Raw genomic sequence first — 23,442 nt, forward strand, 5'->3', positions numbered from 1 at the left:
TAGCTCTGCAAATGATGAAGAAATTGATGAAATGTATGATGAGATAAAAGAAATTATTCAGGTAGTGAAGGGAGACGAAAATTTAATAGTCATGGGCGACTGGAATTCGAGAGTAGGAAAAGGGAGAACAGGAAACACAGTAGGTGAATATGGATTGGGGGAAAGAAATGAAAGAGGAAGCCGTCTGGTAGAATTTTGCAAAGAGCATAACTTAATCATAGCTAACACTCGGTTCAAGTATCATAAAAGAAGGTTGTACACATGGAAGAATCCTGGAAATACTAGAAGGTATCAGATAGATTATATAACGGTAAGACAGAGATTTAGGAACCAGGTATTAAATTGTAAGACATTTTCAGAGGCAGATGTGGACTCTGACCATAATCTATTGGTTATGAACTGTAGATTAAAACTGCAGAAACTGCAAAAAGGTGGGAATTTAAGGAGATGGGATCTGGACAAACTGATTAAACCAGAGGTTGTACAGAGTTTCAGGAAGAGCATAAGAGAACAATTGTCACAAATGGGGGAAAGAAATACAGTAGAAGAAGAATGGGTAGCTCTGAGGGATGAAGTAGTGAAGGCAGCAGAGGATCAAGTAGGTAAAAAGACGAGGACTAGTAGAAATCCTTGGGTAACAGAAGAAATATTGAATTTAATTGATGAAAGGAGAAAATATAAAAATGCAGTAAATGAAGCAGGCAAAAAGGAATACAAACGTCTCAAAAATGAGATCGACAGGAAGTGCAAAATGGCTAAGCAGGGGTGTCTAGAGGACAAATGTAAGGATTTAGAGGCTTATCTCACTACGGGTAAGACAGATACTGCCTACAGGAAAATGAAAGAGACCTTTGGAGAAAAGAGAACCACTTGTATGAATATCAAGAGCTCAGATGGAAACCCAGTTCTAAGCAAAGAATGGAAAGCAGAAGGGTGGAAGGAGTACATAGAGGGTCTATACAAGGGCGACTTACTTGAGGACAATATTCTGGAAATGGAAGAGAATGTAGATGAAGACGAAATGGGAGGTATGATACTGAGTGAAGAGTTTGACAGAGCACTGAAAGACCTGAGTCGAAACAAGGCCCCGGGAGTAGACAACATTCCATTAGAACTACTGACGGCCTTGGGAGAGCCAGTTCTGACAAAACTCTACCATCTGGTGAGCAAGATGTATGAGACAGGCGACATTCCCTCAGACTTCAAGAAGAATATAATAATTCCAATCCCAAAGAAAGCAGGTGTTGACAGATGTGAAAATTACCGAACAATCAGTTTAATAAGCTACAGCTGCAAAATACTAACATGAATTCTTTACAGACGAATAGAAAAACTAGTAGAAGCCGACCTCGGGGAAGATCAGTTTGGATTCCGTAGAAATATTGGAACACATGAGGCAATGCTGACCTTACGACTCACCTTAGAAGAAAGATTAAGGAAAGGCAAACCTACGTTTCTAGCATTTGTAGACTTAGAGAAAGCTTTTGACAGTGTTGACTGGAATACTCTCTTTCAAATTCTAAAGGTGGCAGGGGTAAAATACAGGGAGCGAAAGGCTATTTACAATTTGTACAGAAACCAGATGGCATTTATAAGAGTCGAGGGACATGAAAGGGAAGCAACGGTTGGGAAGGAAGTGAGACAGGGTTGTAGCATCTCCCCGATGTTATTCAATCTGTATATTGAGCAAGCAGTAAAGGAAACAAAAGAAAAATTCAGGGTAGGAATTAAAATCCAGGGAGAAGAAATAAAAACTTTGAGGTTCGCCGATGACATTGTAATTCTGTCTGAGACAGCAAAAGACTTGGAAGAGCAGGTGAATGGAATGGACAGTGTCTTGAAAGGAGGATATAAGATGAGCATCAACAAAAGCAGAACGAGGATAATGGAATGGAATTAAGTCGGGTGATGCTGAGGGAATTAGATTAGGAAATGAGACACTTAAAGTAGTAAAGGAGTTTTGCTATTTGGACAGCAAAATAACTGATGATGGTCGAAGTAGCGAGGATATAAAATGTAGACTGGCAATGGCAAGGAAAGCGTTTCTGAAGAAGAGAAATTTTTTTAACATCGAGTATAGATTTAAGTGTCAGGAAGTCGTTTCTGAAAGTATTTGTATGGAGTGTAGCCATGTATGGAAGTGAAACGTCGACGATAAATGGTTTAGACAAGAAGAAAATAGAAGCTTTCGAAATATGGTGCTACAGAAGAATGCTGAAGATTAGATGGGTAGATTACATAACTAATGAGGAAGTATTGAGTAGGATTGGGGAGAAGAGGAGTTTGTGGCACAACTTGACTAGAAGAAGGGATCGGTTGGTAGGACGTGTTCTGAGGCATCAAGGGATCACCAATTTAGTGTTGGAGGGCAGTGTGGAGGGTAAAGATCGTAGAGGGAGACCAAGAGATGAATACACTAAGCAGATTCAGAAAGATGTAGGTTGCAGTAGGTACTGCGAGATGAAGAAGCTTGCACAGGATAGAGTAGCATGGAGAGCTGCATCAAACCCGTCTCAGCACTGAAGACCACAACAACAGCAGTTTCAAAAGAACGATTTCAAATACTTGCCGAAAATTGCGAAAAAATATAATGAAAATGTCGGCATTCGATACTATCATTCCGACATCGATATATCGATGAAAGAATTATGGCTGATTCATATATTGATACACCTTGGTAAAGACATCGACATATTTATATTTTGTCCACAGCCCTAACCTACACCTTTCGACTAGGTAGGTAACTAGTAACATACAAGGGGGCCATCAGAACTGTGAACCACGTATTTTGATGAATCTTAGTTACGCTGTAGAGGGACTTGCCCTGTCTAACTGACTATCGCATTTACATGCAACGGCCCTCAGTTTCTGAGGAAATCGACGTTATAGTTTTACGCGTACCTTCTACACTGGAACGCCAAAAAAACTGGTATAAGCAGAGGTATGTAAACAGGCAGAATACGGCGCTCCGGTCGGCAACGCCCACATAAGACAACAAGTGTCTGGCGCAGTTGTTACGTCGGTTACTGCAAGAACGGGACCAACGACGACTGAAGGGAATCTTCCAACATGACAAAAGTGCAACTCTTCCGCCTATAACTACAGATTTCAATGCTGGCCATCACCAAGTGTCAGCGTGCGAACCATTCAATTAAACATCATCGTTATGGGCTTCGGAGCCGAAGGCTCACCCTTGTAAACTTGATGACTGAACGACACAAAGCTTTACGTCTCGCTTGGGCTCGTCGACACCGACATTGGACTGTTGCCTGGTCGGACGAGTCTCGTCCCAAATTGTATCGAGCGGATGAACTTGTACGAATATGGAGACAACCTTAAGAATCCACAGACCGTGCATCTCAGCAGGGGACTGTTCAATCTGGTGGAATCCCTGTAATGGTGTGGAGCGAGTGCAGTCGGAGTGATATGGCATCCTTGACACGTCTAGATACGACTCTGACAGGTGACACGTATGTAAGCATTCTGTCTGATCACTTGCATCCGTTCATGTGCATTGTGCATTCCGACAGACTAGGGCAGTTCCAGCAGGACAATGCGGCATCCCACACGTCCAGAATTGCTACAGGGTGGCTCCAGAAACACTCTTCTGAGTTTAAACACTTCCACTGGCAACCAAACTTCCCAGACACGAACATTATTGAGCATATCCGGGACGCCCTCCAACGTGCTGATCAGAAGAGATCTCCACCCCCTTGTATTCTTGCTGATTTACGGACAGCCATGCGGGATTCATGGTGTCAGTTCCCTCCAGCACTACTTCAGACATTAGTCGAGTCCATGCCACGTCGTGTTGCGGCACTTCGTGCTCGATGGATCCCTATGCGATATTAGGCAGGTATACCAGTTTCTTTGGCTCTTTAGTGCATATCCGTGACGTTGGTAATGTTTCGACCAAGCAAACGTAGCACAGCGGCTAAAGTTAACGGCTACCAAGGGTACAAATCTTGCCTGTCTACTTTTTAATTTCTTCGACTGAAAATTCTATAAAAATGCATTATTTAAGTCTGCATATATTTAGCGCACCTGATTTCACAGGAATGATCAAATATGCGTGCTGCGCATCGAAGACAGAACAATCTTTTCGAAAACAAACGATCTGCGTTTTTCGGTATCGTTACTGAAAAATCAGTGTGCCTGCAAGGCAGTAGCTTTCCTTAAATGTGCGTGGAGACCACGAATTTGTGCTACGGTTGCTTGTACGACAAATACCATCCGTGTGAATCTTAGCCCCTGCACTAGGCTCGCGTGGCCGAAACTTGAGTAACGCTGTAGGTACAGGCCGTACAAATAGAATTTCTCGGATACTAGGGGCCGTCGCACAAAAAACCGTTGCCAAGTACTCAGGATAAGTCCCCCTACAGCCGGCCGGGGTGGCCGAGCGGTTCTAGGCGCTACAGTCTGGAACCGCGCGACCGCTACGGTCGCAGGTTCGAATCCTGCCTCGGGCATGGATGTATGTGATGTTCTTAGGTTAATTGGGTTTAAGTAGTTCTAAGTTCTAGGGGACTAATGACCTCAGAAGTTAAGTCCCATAGTGCTCAGAGCCATTTGAACCATTTTTGAACCAAGTCCCCCTACAACATACATAAGACTCATCAAAATACGTTATCAAAAGGTTTGATGGTCCTCTTGTAAGACATTTTCCAAGTACTGAAGTTTCAGGTGTAGCCGGTGATCGGTGGGGCGACATTAAAACGGGTTTACATGGTGCCATATCTCGTTGTGGCTGTTATTGCGGTGATCAGTACATTTGGTTTGATGCTGCTCTTAGTCCTGTGTGATCATCTTTGCACAATTATTGCAACCTGCATCCGTCTCAACTTGTTTATTGTATCAAGCCTTAGTCTCACAATTTTTTCATCCCACTTCCCTCCATAGTCCTATCGTTCATGCCCCAGCATGTGTTTCATCAATCGATCCCTTCTTTTAGCCAAGTTGTTTCATAAATTTCTGTTCTCGAAAACTCGATTCAGTACCGCTTAGTCAGTCATACGACCTAATCGACTAATCTTCAGCAGTATTCTGTAGCATTACATTTCTAAAAGTTCTGTTTTCTTGTCTGGCCTGCTTATGGTTCGAGTTTTATTTTCGTGAAAGGCTGTGCTCTAGACAAATGCTTTAGATAATGAACGACTTACTAACAATCAAATTTACATTCGATATTAATAAACTTACATTCGATATTATTTCTGTCAATCTGCATGTAATTCCTATGTATTTTGGCCACCGTCGGTAATTTGGCTGCCCGAATAGCAGAACTCGCCTACTACTTCTAGTTTCTCATTTCTTAATCTAATTCCTTGTGCATCGCCTGATTCGATTCGACTACATTCCTAAGTTCCATCACCTTCGTTTTACCTTTATTGATGTTCACCTCATAATCTCTTTTCGAGACATTACTGTCCGCTCAACTGATTTTCCAAGTGCTCTGCCGTCTCTGACAGATTTACAATGTCTCCTGCTAACCTCAAAGTTTGTATTTATTTGAAATGCGGTAGGGAAATGGTGTTGAGTGACAGGATAATGGCCATAATTTTATTAACAAATTTAATATAACATAAACCACGTTATTGCCACATCAAAAAGATCTAAAAATCGCAGCGACTACTGCCAGAATTTAATTTACTAGTGACTTTTCTTTTGGAAGCAAGGCAACTGGTTGTAATTTTGGCAAAACCTTTAAACTAACATTTTAGAAAACAAATATAAGAAAAGAATCTTAAGAAAATTTTTCTGAAGACTTGACCTTAAATCCAAGCCTTAACACAGACAGTTAATATCAACAACATGACGTTTAACAGTACATTCCAAATTTAAGCAAGTAAGCAATCCAAGTAAATAAGCTGATGACAAACTTGCATAAACACAATTAGTTGTCGTGCGGACAAGGTGCCTGTGTACGGCGAAAACTACACTCAACACAGTTGGCCAACTGTTTCCAGGCTCTCGCGTTAGTACTACTAACGGAGAGAGCGTCCACTTCAGGATTAATCAATTCTTTTGCTTAATGTCGTTTTAGCGGATCTCACAATATCAACCACACGTGGACTCTAGGTGTTATGTAACATATAAATTACTAGTTAACAAATTTAGAAAAAATTACAACACGAAAATACACTGGACAAAATTGGAAAAAGCGAGTCGTGCGCTGAAATCACGCAAAGTAACGCTTAATTTACATAACGCCAGTTAGCCAGCAAAACCCCGCCAAGAGGCTTCCACACCGTCAGCTTAACAGTTAAAAATACGCAGTAAAATGACTTGAATGATACCTCTTGAAAAGTTCACAAAAACTGCTTTACAGAGGGCGATGAATAACCAGGCTGGTAAGTAAGAGAATAGCCTTTTCACACATACATTATGACGTTGGTTCAAAAAATGGCTCTAAGCACTATGGGACTTGACATCTGAGGTCATCAGTCCCCTAGACTTAGAACTACTTAAACCTAACTAACCTAAGGACAGCACACACATCCATACCCGAGGCAGGATTCGAACCTGCGATCGTAGCAGCAGCGCGGTTCCGGACTGAAGCGCCTAGAACAGCTGGCCACAGCGGCCGGCTGTGACGTTGGGACTGTAATTGAATGCTCACTATAGTTCCCAGGAAGCAGGAACATAATAACCGTCCAATCAATAGCTGCAATCGGTTGAGTATATTCACCAATCGCCCTCGTGTTCAATCTTTTGGAACTGGGGACAGGAAACCAACCTGGCACCACAATGAAGACTAACTTCTTCGGAATAATCTAAATTCAAGTAGGTGTCCAAGCAACACACTGAAACAACGTCTACACTGATCTGGCCGACTCATTACAAATGCAGCAGCAAACCAAGGATCTTATCGGGCAAGACGTCATGTCTGTAACTACTCACCGTCGCCACACAAACCGCTAGACACCCGATCACTGAGACAGTACAACCGTCCACGTGGTCGCGCTTAAATCGACCTAATCGTCACTGCGCTTCCCTCTTGGGCTGGAAAATCGCTCTGACTCTACCACCGCCAATGATGCTACCAACCAGGGGGATACTGAATCGCGCTACGATATACCTGCACGACACATTATTCTCCCTCAACTTTATTTTGCTTTCCAAATTTCTTTTTGCTTTCCACTAGCTCTCATTACTGCAGTCTCAGTGTACAGACTTAACATCTGAGATCATCAGTTCCCTGGAACTTAGAACTACTTAAACCTAACTAACCTAAGGACATCACACATATCCATGCCCGAGGCAGGATTCGAACCTGCGACCGTACCGGTTGCACGGTTCCAGACAGAAGCGCCTAGAACCACTCGGCCACAGCAGCCGACAGTACTGCTCCCTTTCCACGTCTGTCTCCTCTTATAACTGCAGCCTTGGTTATATACAAGTTGTAGATAACATTTCTTTCCCTGTGTTTTATCCACGCTACCTTAAGAATTTCTAATATGTATTCCAGTCAACATTGTAGAAAGCATTCTCCGAATATACAAATGCTGTAAACATACGTTTGCCTTTCTCTATTCTTTCTTCTGAAATAAGTCGTAGGGTCAGTACTGCAGTGACTAACCCCATACTTCTCCAGAACCCAAATTGGTCCTCATCGAGGTAAGCCTCTGCCAGTCTTCTGTGCAGCATGGTTTACCGGAATTTGCGAAATGACGAGCCACAGATAACACAGTCACGGCATGAGGTACAAATATATAGACGAAAAAAAATCCCAAAACCATGAAGGAGCTGCGCAACATATACGAAAGTTGGTAGTCGTATGTCTACATCTGGAAGTTGATGTCTGTTCAACTTTCACGTCTGTCGCATAAAATTGGCGCTAATAGCGCCCTATGAGGATGCAAATCAGGTTTGCTTTAAACACACGCTGCAACGGTCGTGAGCTTTAGTTGCCTTTGAGATTGGACGTGGTGAGTTAATGTTAGTCAAGAATGTCTTTAAGACGACAAAGACGCCATTTCAACACTTCACTGAGTTTGAACGAGGTCGTGTAATCGCGCTACGAGGAGCTAATTTTTCCTTCTGCGATATTGCAGGAAGACTTGGCAGGAATGCAGCCACTGTACGTGATTTCTGGCAGCGATAGTCACGAGAACGTACAGTCGCAAGAACACTTGGCTCTGGACGGCCACATGGCACTACCGTGAGGGAAGACCATCGTGTTCGGTGTACGGCTCTGGCTCATCGTACTGCATCTGCAGCAGCAATTTGAGCAACAGTTGGCACCATAGTGACACAATGAACCGTTACAAATCGGTTACTTCAAGGACAGCTCCGAGCCAGAAGCCCGATAGCTTTCCTTCCACTGCCATTTGCGACTTCATTGGTGTTCATTGAAGGGCAGGGTAGAGCTTTCTGATGAAAGCTGATTCTGCCTCAGTGCCAGTGATGGTCGTGTATTGGTTAGTAGGAAGCTGGTTGAAGGCCTGCAACCAATCTGTCTACGCGCTAGACACACTGGACCTACACTCGGAATTATGGTCTTGGGTGCGATTTCGTATGACAGCAGGAGTATTTTCGTGGTTATCCCACGACACTGACTGCAAATTTGTACGTCAGTCTGGTGTTTCGACCTGCTGATGCCATTCATGAAGAGCATTCCAGGGGGTGTTTTCCAGCAGAATAATGCTCGCCCACATACCGCTGTTGTAAACCAACATGCTCTACAGAGTATCGATATGTTGCCATGGCTTGCTCTGTATCGATATGTTGCCATGGCTTGCTCTATCACCAGATCTGTCTCCAAGCGAGCACCTATGGGAGATCACTGGACGATAACTCCAGCGTCATCCACAACCAGCATTAACCGTTACTATGTTGACCAACCAAGTGTAACAGGCATGGAACTCCATCCCAGAAACTGACATCTGGAATCTGTACAACACAATGCACGCACTTTTGCATGCTTACATTCAACATTCTGGCGGTTACGCCAGATATTAACGTCCCAGCATTTCAAATTTTCAGCGGTTTTTCTCGCAATGTTAATCACTTAAGTAAGCTACCTAGGTAAATGTATTCCATAAACTTCATTACTCTACATTCATTATTTTTTGATGTTGCATTTTTTACCGTCAGTGCATATGCGTACTGATACTGGCGAAAACTTGTACCATGTACCCAACTAGACACACCAGCAGGAAGCTGAAAGAACTGATCATTGCCCCTTTTCTTTGTCAAAGCTTGCCCAGCTTTTTGATATTTCGGTACATCTTCTACCCGTAGAGTCTCTCGATATAATTCTTCAGGCTTCCCCTGCGATCTGTTGACATCTCCAGGTGTCTGGTTTTCTGCCGGATATGGAGTTATCCATGCACAATATCCACTTTATTAATGGTTTGCTCGCTTATGTTTTGGCTTACCTAGCGGCGCGTTACGATACTTTGGTGCGATGATTTCAGTTTGTATCAGAACTGACGACATATGCCTGCGAAAAACAAAAATTACCAACATAACTTAAATTTTTAGTGGTGATAATCCTTGGGAGAGCCAGTCCTGACAAAACTCTACCGTCTGGTGAGCAAGATGTATGAGACCGGCGAAATACCGTCAGACTTCAAGAAGAATATAATAATTCCAATCCCAAAGAAAGCAGGTGTTGACAGATGTGAAAATTACCGAACTATCAGTTTAATAAGTCACGGCTGCAAAATACTAACACGAATTCTTTACAGACAATGGAAAAACTGGTAGAAGCGGACCTCGGGGAAGATCAGTTTGGATTCCGTAGAAATATTGGAACACGTGAGGCAATACTGACCTTACGATTCACCTTAGAAGAAAGATTAAGGAAAGGTAAACCTACGTTCCTAGCTTTTGTAGACTTAGATAAAGCTTTTGACAATGTTGACTGGAATACTCTCTTTCAAATTCTTAAGTTGGCAGGGGTAACATAGAGGGAGCGAAAGGCTATTTACAATTTGTACAGAAACCAGATGGCAGTTATATGAGTCGAGGGACATGAAAGGGAAGCAGTGGTTGCGAAGGGAGTGAGACAGAGTTGTAGCCTCTCCCCGATGTTATTCAATCTGTATATTGAGCAAGCAGTAAAGCAAACAAAAGAAAAATTCAGGGTAGGTATTAAAATCCAGGGAGAAGAAATAAAAACTTTGAGGTTCGCCGATGAAATTGTAATTCTGTCAGAGATAGCAAAGGACTTGGAAGAGCAGTTGAATGGAATGGACAGTGTCTTGAAAGGAGGATATAAGATGAACATCAACAAAAGTAAAACGAGGATAATGGAATGTAGTCGAATTAAGTCGGGTGATGCTGAGGGAATTAGATTGGGAAATGAGACACTTAAAGTAGTAAAGCAGTTTTGCTATTTGGGTAGCAAAATAACTGATGATGGTCGAAGTAGAGAGGATATAAAATGTAGACTGACAATGGCAAGGAAAGCGTTTCTGAAGAAGAGAAATTTGTTAACATCGAGTACAGATTTAAGTGTCAGGAAGTCGTTTCTGAAAGTATTTGTATGGAGTGTAGCCATGTATGGAAGTGAAACGTCGACGATAAATAGTTTGGGCAAGAAGAGAATAGAAGCTTTCGAAATGTGGTGCTACAGAAGAATGCTGAAGATTAGATGGGTAGATCGCATAACTAATGAGGAGGTATTGAATAGAATTGGGGAGAAGAGGAGTTTGTGGCACAACTTGACAAGAAGAAGGTACCGGTTGGTAGGACATGTTCTGAGGCATCAAGGGATCACGAATTTAGCATTGGAGGGCAGCGTGGAGGGTAATAATCGTAGAGGGAGACCAAGAGATGAATACACTAAGCAGATGCAGAAGAATGTAGGTTGCAGTAGGTACTGGGAGATGAAGAAGCTTGCACAGGAGAGAGTAGCATGGAGAGCTGCATCAAACCAGTCTCAGGACTGAAGACAACAACAACCACAACAATTAAAGCTATACGGTTGCCCCTCGCATTATGCTGTTCCAGGATGTTCGAGCCTCGGGCAACGTGCGAGTGCTCGGAGGCGCAAATGGAGCTGATACAGGCGCTGGAGCGGCGGGACCTGTCCGCTTTCCGCGAACTACTGGCGCGGCCTGACGTCGACCCCGACCACTGGTACGGCCGGCCCTACAAGGGCACCTGCCTCATGATCGCCTGCTCCGAGCCGGGCGCGGAGCCCTTCGTCGTCGAGCTCATCAAGGCTGGCGCCAGCCGCCACTGCTACCCCCGCCACAGCACCGCGTCGGCGCCGCGGCCGTCAACCTTGTCCCTGCATTCGGTGAGCTTGCAGCTCCGTTCAGAAGTCAAATGAAGTTCGTCGCCAACAGTAACCCATATTGTTCCAGCCTCCAGTTCCTTCCGTGAAAATTATTTTCCTCCCCCAAAGAAACTGACCTGATACACCTCTATCAGTGTTTGAGGAAATAACTTCCACAGCTGGAAATGCCGCGATAATTAAAATAGTTCGGGATATTATAGGTTACCGGCGCTAAGGACAGTCTTGCGAAATAATACTGAAAACTTCGTCTGATAATTGCCTCGAACAATTAGTCCAACTATCCATACGTGAAAGAAATATTCCAGACCTGTGGTCGTCAAATATTTTTGCTTACAAGCCGATATTGACCATTGTAGAGCGAAATCTCGGGCCGCATGTTGAGGAGGGGGAGGCGGAGGTGGGAAAGTGACCACTCAGAGAGACATTCAATTTTCACCAAACCATAGTTATTGATGGAAGCTTACACGTTTTAAATCTACGTGCTATAAGGTATCCTAGCAAATATTTCTAAATGCCAAATAAAAAATACATTCATTTCTAATTCTTCAGTTAAAATGTGATATACACTTTCAGATGACATATGGCGAGCGTGAGCAATTTCATGGACTTTCAATAGGCGATCTCCATTATCATTTTGTGAACTTTTACAATGATTTCTCGAGTAGTGACACATCTTGGCCGACCACTGCGCGAATCATCATCTAAGCTCTCCCGACCAAATTTAAATGTGAACTTGGCAACATGGCTTGAGTCCAGTATGAAGGAGCAGAGTCCCCCAGTTTATTCTGGAAATCGACACGAACGTCCTTTGATTTCATTCCTTTCTTCGCGAAGTACTTAATCACTGCTCAAATCTCGATTTTTTTCCATCTTCGCAAATCACTACGTGGGAACAACAACAGAGCCTCGTTACCGCCACAGCTCTTTTCCAAGAGCACTGACGTGGCACGTGTTTCCAGGCAACAGTCCAATGAATAACACGTAAACAACTCGTTGTCCTGACCTCTCGTGGTGATTCCGAGAACTTTTCAAAACACCCTCGTATTAGCCTGCCAAAAGTACTAGTACAGCATCTATTTATCTCGGAGAGATCTCAGTCAATGTTTTATGCATTCGAGACATAAAAAGCTGGACTAGCACTTCGTATGTTTGTCACGAAGGAACCAGTAGATACTTTCACTGACAGATTCTGGACGTCCCAAACTTTTTCAGCAGTATTTTCCAGTGAGAGGACACAGCTTTTTACCTTGTGATCGTGACTCTGATATCACTTCGGATAAGTTTCGACAGAATATTCACTGTTCGTCAAACAACATAGCACATTCTACAAAGCAGTACAAAATCAGGAAAATTTATAGTTACAGAAGTTGACACATCAGACATTCTGGACTTAAAAGGTTGGTGGACAAAATATTGTAAGAAGACGACAGTTTCTGAAGAAACAAGGTACAAGCTAAGATGTGACAGATGTAACTTTGCACTCACCAGTTCCTTTCACTTTGTTTAGTCGAGTGACAGAGTTGGGTTCATAAAACGCTCGACGTGTATCAACGAATTAGTGAGCCAACATTCATCATGGCCCATCAGCGAGAACCTGTACCTCCTCCAACAAACCCCGCCTACCCAGCAGGATCGGTGCCAATTAAAGTGCAAAAAATTCAAGACGCAGAAAAGATGTAGCGATATGTTTCAAGTGAGCGTACGCAATTCTACGACGAACTTTTGAGCTGGACTACTGACAGTAGTACAGCACATGACGATGACTGAGGAACAGTTCATCCCAAGTGGAAAGGCTTGAGTTTTATGTACCTTTTCTAATATTTCTAAATGTTTCTTTTACCAGTTTAAAGGTATTATGTCCATTCTCTGTGGCTTAGAATCGTTTTTGTAACATTTAATTCACTAACGTGGCCTAATATCAACATTTTGTTCTGTCTTCTTCCTATGAGACCATTTTTTAAAGGGCAGATGTTTTCACATTTTAAATATACATAACATAGTATGTATTCACTTAACAGTTAATGTATATACGAATCAAGGGGCACCTATACTACTATTTCATACGAGCAAACTTTCTTATTTCCTGGAATTTTTCTTCCAAAACAGTTTTTTTAGTTTCCCACTAAGTTGGTTTTCTTGACTTACGCCCTTTTTAAAAAGACCGATTCATTTTCACATTTCTAAACATTTAAAGAAAACTGCCAACCTTTCGAAGTTTCAAATTTTATCCAGATCCGGTTGTTTATTCGTGCAACTTTTTTCTAGACTGTACTTCATTATAGATAATTGCTTCTTCCGTAAAAATAACAACATGAACAGCAAGGGTAACTCATGTCCCTGAGGCACATCCGAAGTTACTTCGACATCTGCTGATGAGTCTGCATCCAAGAAAATATCCTGCATACTACCTACCAAGAAATCCTCAATCCAGTCACAAATTTCGCTTGATGCCCTGTACTGTTGCACTTTTGATTACAAGTGCAGGTGTGGTACTGAGTGAAATACTTTTCGGAAATCGAGAAATGAGGCACGTATCTACCCGACTGCCTTGATCCATGGCTTTAGAATGTCATGTGAGAAACGTGTGAGTTGGGTTTCACATGATCGACGTTTTTGGAATATGTGCTGCGTGGTATGGAAGTAATTATGTTCAAGATAGCTGATCATATTTGAGCTCAGAATGAGTTATACGACTCTACAACAAATGAATTAAAAGGGTATTGGATGGTAGTTTCGTGTATCACTTCTGATAGCCTTCCTGCATATGAATGTGACTTGTACTTTCTTCCAAGTACTAAAAAATGGTTCAAATGGCTCTGAGCACTATGGGACTTAACATCTATGGTCATCAGTCCCCTAGAACTTAGAACTACTTACACCTAACTAACCTAAGGACATCACACAACACCCAGTCATCACGAGGCAGAGAAAATCCCTGACCCCCCGGGAATCTTTTTTTTTTTTTTTGTAACCATATATATTTATTTAAATATATTAACAACGATACATTTTTAAAAAAAGACATTTTATTCTATTAATCTATTATATTCCTAGTGTTGGTTAATATTACTGTCATTTTATATGTTTTCGTTTTTATATTTTCCCTTTTTCGTTTTTTTTTTGAGGGGGTAGACACTGCAGGACAGGCATAACAGTTTATATTTGGCATCGATGCATTGATTTTGAGTTTATGTTTCTGTATAAGATGCACTTGTGATGCCACAGGCACATTGTGTATTCTGGTTTGATCTCTTCCTCTAGTTACACTTTTAAGTGGGACAGTATGAGGGAAACGTCACCATGATAGGTGGAGCAGAAGTGGAAGAAACGTTTATTACATATACTACAGAATATACCTAAATTGAAGAAGAGAGAAAATTTTGTCATATTACATAAGAGAAGCAGAAAGGATAGTGTGAGTAATCAATAGAATTTTATAGGCACATTAAAAAATATATTTAATAATAATAATGAGTAGTTGGCACTTTCCACTAAGTAATGCTTGTTTCCTATTCAGTATAGTACAATAATGGAAGAAAAGTTAATTAAAAAAAACTGGTAGTACTACTGTGCATACTTTTGACACTGTTTTGGCTGCGAGCCTGACAGATGTTTGGTGAGAAGCACTTTGTATCACTGATTTCACTTTATACTACTATATTCACTATTTGATGCGAGAAGAGAAAGCACTTTATCTTTTGTGTTGCACTTGTTCACTATTACTGCACACGTTATTCTTGTGGTGAGTGTGGTGAGGTGGCTGGTGGCGGTGCTGAGGGTCACAGGCTGGGAAGGACTCTGGCGATTGCTGTCTGCAGTGGAATCTGCAGGAAGTTTTTGAAGTTCTCGTGGTATCGCCTGTGCTGCTGGGCCGTCCTGTTCTCCTCCCAGAGGTCCATCAGGAAGGCCAGCTGGTCGGTCTGCCTCCGCGCTACGATGGCGTATGCCGTCATGGCGAGGATCCAGAGAGTCGCCAGTCGCTTGGGCCGTGGAAATGGGTTGCAGTCTGGGGCGGTGATTGCTTCCACTGTGATGCTTCCCGGCGCCGTTCTGTTGGTGTGGGCCACCATCTGCTGGCACGCTTCCCAGATGTTGATGGCATTCCCGCACGTGAATCGGTGCTCGAGGGTGTCGGTCATGCCACATACGTCACACTTGTCACTTGCGACGAGTTTTATCTCCGCCAGTCTTTGGTTGGTTGGTACCGTTCTGTTAATTATTTTGTACCATGTCTCCTTTGCATGTTTAGGCAACACGTTTTCCGAGACGTTCCCCCATATTTGTTTCCAATTGTATTGCGGGAGTTTGTGTTCAATTTTGTTTTTTGCCGGCTTCCCCCTGAGGGCCCAGTATATTCTCTTGGCTGTTCTGTGGCTGGGGTTCACCACGGTGTCCAGAACGTAACTTTTGTTGGCGTAGTGCAGCCTGACGTGTCGCATTCTGAAGGGAATGTGCCTCGTGTCGACCGGCGCTTCTTGTGATGCGGGCTTGTATCTTCCAATTATCTTGGCTGTGACGCTGTCAGGGTTTTTGTACTGGATGGCGAGCGTTCGTTTCAGTAGAAGGGCTGCACATTTGGTCTTTATATCAACTAGACCTAGTCCCCCTTCTTTCGTTGGCAGCGAGCACGTTGCTTGCGCCACTTTGAATATATTTCGACGCCACAACAGGTAGTACACTGCGCTCGTTAGTGCTCGCGCAATTTCTGTCGGGGTGCTTAAGATTTGCGCCAGGTACCATGCTTTCGACAGGATCGTCGTGTTTATCAGTTCTGTTTTCTGGTGGATTGTTAGCTTCCGGTTCGCGTGCTGTCTGGAGAGACCTCTTATGGTGTGTAGCACGTCCCTCCAGTTGTATGCGGCCATTCTACGTGGACAAGACTGTATATATATTCCAAGAACTTTATGGCTTTCTGCTATTTTATACCACTGGCTGTCTGGTTTGAGTCGTCGATTCCCTATGGGCAGTAGCACTGTTTTTCTGGGGTTCGTTTGGGCGCCTGACGCTTTTTGGAATGTATTCATGATGGTTTCTACTCTCCCAATATCTTCCTGGTCTTCAATAAAGATGCCTAGGTCGTCAGCGTAGGCTATACATGCTACTGCTTTGCCTCCTACGGAGAAGTCTCTGATGTCGTTTGTGAGTTTCCGCAGCAGCGGGTCCAGTGCTATAGCGAATGGAGCCACTGACAATGGACAGCCTTGCCTCACGGATCTGTCCAGTTTTATCAGTTTTGTTTCCCAACTATTGATTATTACTGTCGATCTCGCAGTACTTAGTATCTTCTGGATGATTGTGATGAATTTTTGCCCAAACCCGAGTCTGTTTAGTGTGTCTACGAGATATTTGCGGTCGATCCTGTCGAAGGCTTTGTTGAAGTCCACCGAAATTATGGCACCTGCACTTCTGGTGGTGGCTGCCTGTGCTATTATGTCCCTGTAGGTGCATGTGGCGTCAAATATATTTTTCCCTGGTACCGCACGTTTGCCACGAACTGATGACTTTCCTCATCGCCGATTTCAGGTTGTTTGCGATGCATTTCGCTATTATTTTATAGTCGGCGTTGAGGAGCCGAACCCGGGCGTGGGAAGCGAGAACACTATCGCACGACCACGAGCTGCGGACCCTTCCAAGTACTTGGTACAGTTTCTTGTTGAGAGATCTACAGTAGATTACGCCTAAAAAAGAGGGCTACCTCAGCCGCAAATTCAGTATATAATCAATGTTCTGAAGATTACATCGAGTCCTGGAGCTTTACTCAGTCTTCAAGATTTTTGGTGTTTCTCAACACCACTGACACCAACATCTGTATCACTCATCTCTGCAGTGGTGTGCAATACCATTGTTTTTTCATTTGTAAGGAACATTTGACAATGGACTTCAGAGTTTCTGCTTTTGTTTTGCTACACTCAGTTTCAGTCCCTGCCTCGTCCATGAGTGTCTGGACACTAAATTTGGTACCTCCAACAGCCTTTACATGTTACCAGAAATTCTTTGGGTTTTCATGATAAATATTTCGATAATATTCTTGTATGGTAGTCGTTCAAGGCTTCACACATTGTCCTCTTGACAGCCATAGGCGTTTCATTCAGCATCTATGTATAATCCCATACTTCATTTTAGACATAAAATGCAGTTGTCTCTGTTTATTTCGAAGTTTCTTTGTAGCAACTGTATACCATGGAGGTTCCCTACCATCATGAACTGTTCTACTAGGTACATATCTGTTAGGTGCATGGTCAACTACTCTTCTAAATCTGAGCCACAGTTCTTCTACTTGTCTCTCGTCAGAGCTAAATGTTTAAGAGTTTCTTACTGATATATGACAAGCAAGTGGACTGCAAAGTATTTATGTACATGCAGATATTACGCCATGGTCGAATGAATTTCTTTCAGAATCCCAGTGTTTCGTCCCAACTTAGAACGGAAATCTTCAAAGAGGTTGTAGCTTCCATGTACATCCGATTCACACCCTGGTTCACTACTCACTGCAGTAAAATTTCGTTACCGCGTGTTCCCGTGAAGAGGAGTGATGTTACATATTTTCATAACTCGAGCGCAATTCGCCATTGTTAGCTGCTGTCATATTCTATTCCTATCGCCGAATACTGGAAAGAGCTATACAAATTTTCTTCACCACAGGAATACAAATATCATTTAATTTCACATCATCGGCCTTACGACTGGATTTGTTGGCATGTTTAATAACATCAAAATCAGAAAACAACTCAGAAATTAAATTAAGAGATATATGCAGGGCAAGCAGATAACTAAAAAATGATGAGATTGCCACTCTGGAATAAATAAAAACATCTACCCTAAAAGCTTGGCAAGGAGCTCACACAAAACAAAACATATTGTTGAACTTTCGATTGTTATATCATATGGCATCATTAAGACTTGGTGATATTTCGACGAGCCACCTGCTCATCATCTTTAAGTGATAACGTCAGCTTTTGATGAGTGATAACAACAGGGCACTAATTACACTCCCTGACAAAAAAAGTGAAGCACCAGAAGACATGGTCAGATGTCAATCTAACTTCGTACACATACACACCATCGGCGGGTATGTAAATGATTCAATTCTCTCTGACAGGTAGAACGGCCACTGGCATAGGCTAACCATACTTTTTATGGATACAACCGTGGACAAATTACCATATTTTATCTGAGTCCAACCCATGACGTACTTTTGAATTTAGTTAGAGCAGTTTACTGAAACATTAACTTCATTTATTCAGTTGTATTTTTCAGTAGATATGAGATTTTTCAGAAATGATGTTCGTGTTTAGCAGTGTGGTATGAAAATGTGGCCTCTATAGCTGCACACTGCAGATCACTGTTTTCTTTGGCTTTAAAAAAAATTCATACATATGGTGAAGCAGTAGTATCAATAGCACTCCTAAGCTTAGTTGTTTTCACGTGGTCTTTAAATGTCGCATTTTTCTTTATGTGCAACATAAAATTATTTAGTACATAGCGTGCAATAAATACGCCATTGTTGCTGTCATTACACAATTTCAAAACTTTGTTTTCCTGTTGCAGGTTAACATTAAACACAGACACTCTTTTGTGCACAGCTAAATGATGAGGCAAAAGACGAGCAGAGGTAAAAAGGACCAAAAACTTGTAAATGAGTTACTTCAAACACGAAAACAACATAAACCCATTTTCTCTGGTGTGTTGTAAATGACTAAGTGAAAGTTACGTGACCTGTAGCCACGCCCTCCCGTCAACGTCAGCACTTGCTCCAAGATCGGCTGAGGCGCATGGCCGTAAGACAATCGTTAAAAACGCAATGTCAAACATACACGTCTAAAATTTAAAAAAAGTACTTGTCAGTCATAAAATTCTCAGACACTAGACATTTTTGCAACCCCGGACAGCACTAAAAAACCAGGACTGTCCAGGCTTACCCTACACGTGTAGTCAGCCTTCACTAGAGTGCGCTAGTGTTAGCATTGTTACCTGGCCTGCTGGATCGTATACGGGGCATGAACAGCGTCAGATCCTGAGTGACCACTGGTAAGGACATGCAGATGCCACGTACTCGTGTGAGATAATGATATCAGCATCCAACAAGGTTTGTAAGGAGCCACATTATGGATCTTGATTTGGCCAGCTAGTCGAATAGTCCAGTATTCAGATTTCGGGACATTCGGATGTGACACTGGTCCGACATTGGACTGCTTGGGAATTTGAGGGCAGGCACACTTGTCAAGGTTCCGGTCAATCACATCTGACCACCACAATGGAGTATCACTGTATTGTGCACCAAGCACATCATAATCCCTTCATATCTGCACCTGCCAACCCAGAACAAGTACGGTATTGGACGCTCTGCAACATTCTGTTATGGCACGCCATCGGTCAGAGATTAGCAGCAGCTGGACATGGGAATCCCATGCACTGGCTGACATTAAGACCACAACGAAAAAAGGTGCACATCAAGTATTAGCTTCACTGGGAAGGATGGACAGCTGATCAATCACACCGCACTGTGTCCTGTGATAAATCGTGTTTCTGCTCTATCCCGGATGACCAGCATCAGTGAGTAAGGTGGTGGCCTAAGGAGAAATCCCACTCTTCCGATGCTTTGGAGACGTGAGCACTGGCACTGACAGCTTCACGAGCACCATTAATAGAGCAATGCCACACTTATCTGTCACTTTACTGTGTGGATGTAGCAGTCTTCTTTGTTAAAGTGGTCTCCAAACACATGTGTCTCATAATAATATGATGATAGTGTGACTGCAATACAGTGTGTAAAAAGCAATTGCATGTCTTAAATTTCTCATAAAATTCAGCGCTATAAGCGCAATTTTTAGAAAAACTGGCGTTATTTCTGAAATTAAGTATTTTCTATGCTTATCTATCCGACAGTGTCACTACGTTAAATTTATTACATGTCCTGCGTACATTCTAGTGGAATATGGAGATTGAACATGTCTGAAAATGTTATGTAAATACATATCAGCTTAGAAGACAATAAAATAGTGAAAGGAATGATTTAACGTTTCATCCTTTTGGGCAGATTCGGAACCACATCAAATGAATATGATCTCTGAACTTATGACAACATACGGTGAGAATCACCTAAAACCTGCACCGTAAACATTGCGGAAATGGAAAGTACTATTGATGTGCAGTTATCACAGAATGGATTGGTAGTCGGGGTCTCGTACTGTTAACCAATCAAGAGCTTGAAATAAAACTTAAAAAGTCTATTTTTGTGGGAACATGCATTTTTTTAAATGGAACAATACCTATTGATATCAACAAAGTAAAAGTAGGATAAATCAGAGTGTCAGTGATGTTTGTTGCAGGATTCTAGTGCGAGTCACTTACGAGCTATCGCACTTCGAAAAGTTCCCACACCGACATTTATACTATATCTGTGGTAGCACACACTAAAGAACAACATAAATGCATAAACTAGTGATGTGGATTATGATCAGTAATGAGAAAACTTACCATTACAATTTGTTTTCAAAAAGACCACCGGCAGCGGCAATACATGCTTCCGGTCTGGTATGGAACTACTGCACATGTGTTAGCATTTCAGCAGAAATGTCCAAGCAAGTTGCAGTAATATGTCATTACATACCACTTGGTGTAGTTGGTACGTCCTCGTAGAAACCTCCCAAGGTGCTCACGATTCTTTCGTGAGTTTGTGCATGGCACACACTAGGCCCTGAGGTATTGCAGCCCATTCTTCCTTCCCAGGCTTCATTTCCTTACCCTGCCCCTCCCTCCCGATCCTCGCTCCTTCTTCGCTGCCCCTCCTTCCCCTTTCTCGGTGTTCTCATTTATGTCGACCATGCTAAGCACCTGGTCCCCTTTTTTGTTTGCAATTTTGTTCCTCCTGCCTATTCTTTTTCATCCTTTTTGGGGTTTATGTTCCCGCTTGTTTCACAAGACCTCGACTTCTAAATTTTCTGTTTTTAGTGTGACCCATTTGTGGAAGAACTCCCTCCCTAGCGTATGCGGCGTGGATTCCCTCCCCCTCTTCCCCCACCTTCCTCTCTTCCTTCCACGCCGTAGCTCCCCTTCAACCCACTACCAGCACAAGCAGCCAGTCCGTGTAGTGGGGCTGTTACGTACGCATCTTTCTGAGCCTCCTGACAAGACAGAGATCACACTTATGATGCCTGAGCCGTTCCTTCCTCATGTATACCAAGGAACGGTTGCTTGTCTTCTGGGAGTACCGGAACTCTTGGCACTGGGCGATGTGCCAGGCGGCCCTTGCTGCGACTGGGTGGCACCAATGGGGAGAGCCCCTAACCGGAGTGAGTGGTATCAGGGCAGATGCCTGGCCCACGAAGTGTATCCAACTGCAAAAATCTGGCCTTTCTCAAATGGCTGTCTCTTCGAATGATGAAGGTTCTCTGAATGTTGCTTCATATGACCCGGCAGCCTTCCCTTCCCTTCAAAATGGTTCAAATGGCTCTGAGCACTATGGGACTCAACATCTGAGATCATCAGTCCCCTAGAACTTAGAACTACTTAAACCTAACTAACCTAAGGACATCACACACATCCATGGCCGAGGCAGGATTCGAACCTGCGACCGTGGCGTCCCTTCCCTTCCCTTCCCTTGCTCCACCATGGGAGGAGGCCCAAGCTTGGGATGAAACACTTTCCCCATTACCTTGTTTGTACTAGGACACACAGGGACACATTCACCACCACAATCCCATTGTCTATTGTGGAGAATATCGAGGACAAGTTTGGTGAAGTGGAGTCTCTCAGTAAGATGTGGTCGGGCTCCCTTATGATCAAAGCTTCTTCTGCTGTCCAATTTGCAGCTTTTCGTGCTTGTGATCATCTTGGCAATGCCCCAGTGTCTATTAGCCCTCACCAGTCTCTGAATATCGTCCAGAGAGTGATTTTTCATAGGGATCTCATCCTGCAAACTGATGAGGAATTCCAGGCTAATTTGGAGCGACACGGTGTTCATTTTGTTCGACGTGTGCAACAGGGTCATAAAGACAACTGCACTGATACTGGCACCTTTATTCTGGCTTTTTAGTGCTTGACCAAGTGAGGAGGTCAAGATTATGTGCCACAGATGTGAAGTGAAGCCATATGTCCCGACCCACCACCCATGAGGTGCTTTCAGTGCTCGCATTTTGGACATATGCCTTCCTGCTGTACGACGGACCCTCTGTGCGGTGGTGTGGACACCCAATCTATGAGTGAAGCCTCTGTTTTCCACCACCTGTGGATGTCAATTGTCATGACCGCCACTCTCCTCAATCACCAGATTGCCCAGCTTAAAAGAGAGAAAAGAAGATCCAAGAGGACAAGTATGTGCATCACTTGCCTTATGCAGAGACTCACCAGAAATGTGAGAGACTCCATCCATTATCAATTTCTTCAACTTTTTCCTCTGTTACATCCTTTCCCCCTCCTACTACTTCCTCACCCTAGCCCCATCTCCCTCTCCTCCCCCCTGCAGTTCCCAGAACCTTCCCTCTGGGAGCCGCTTCCCCTCCCTGGCTGAAGATGTGCCTACGTTCTTCGGCAGCTGCCAGTGATGGGGCTCCCCCACCCCCCGGACACCCCATCCCTGCGTCTCTCAGGCCAGAAGCCTACTACCACAACTCGGCCACAAGATGCACCATCTGTGTGCCCCAAAGTCCCCCATTCTCGTTTGGTTCCAGATCTTGCAGAAGCCTGTACTTCCTTAGTGCCATGCTCTCCTCCACTTCTGAAAGAGAAGAAGAAGAAACATACATCCCATGACAAGGCCCCTCCAGGCACCCTCGGAGGTGCCATTGCCCCCCCCCCCCCCCAACATGAGTATGACATCTTATTTATGGATGTCACCCCATCCTTGGTGACGACCACTGATCAAGTGACATGATCTGCCCTCTGCTTCTTTATGTCTAATGTGGACTCTTGCTACATGATAATCCAGTGGAATTGCAACAGATACTATCGTCACCTACTTGAAATACAATGCCTTGTTTCCTCCTATTCTGCATTGTCTTGCTCTTCAAGAAACGCATTCCATGATGACCACTCTCCAACGTTTTATGGTCATCGGGTGTTCTGTCAGAACCATGCCAGCCCAGGGATAGCATCTGGAGGGGCCTGCACTTTGGTTCGCTCAGATGTCATTAGTAACTGGATCACCCTTTGTACCAACCTGGAAGCAATAGCGGTTAAAGTGCAAACGACACCGA

The 23,442-nt window shown here is 43.4% G+C and overlaps 1 protein-coding gene across 1 annotated transcript in view; it reads left to right on the top strand.

The window, feature by feature from the left end:
- Positions 1-23,442, top strand: part of LOC126145244 (uncharacterized) — a 102,974-nt gene that overhangs the window by 71,922 nt on the left and 7,610 nt on the right. Inside the window, exon 2 of the mRNA XM_049915544.1 lies at positions 10,957-11,248. Within this exon, the coding sequence (XP_049771501.1) occupies positions 10,958-11,248 (291 nt within the window). The 5' untranslated portion in view covers position 10,957. The remainder of the gene's footprint in view (positions 1-10,956; positions 11,249-23,442) is intronic.

Source organism: Schistocerca cancellata, chromosome 2 (genome assembly GCF_023864275.1).
Source record: "Schistocerca cancellata isolate TAMUIC-IGC-003103 chromosome 2, iqSchCanc2.1, whole genome shotgun sequence".
Taxonomy (NCBI): Eukaryota; Metazoa; Arthropoda; class Insecta; order Orthoptera; family Acrididae; genus Schistocerca; species Schistocerca cancellata.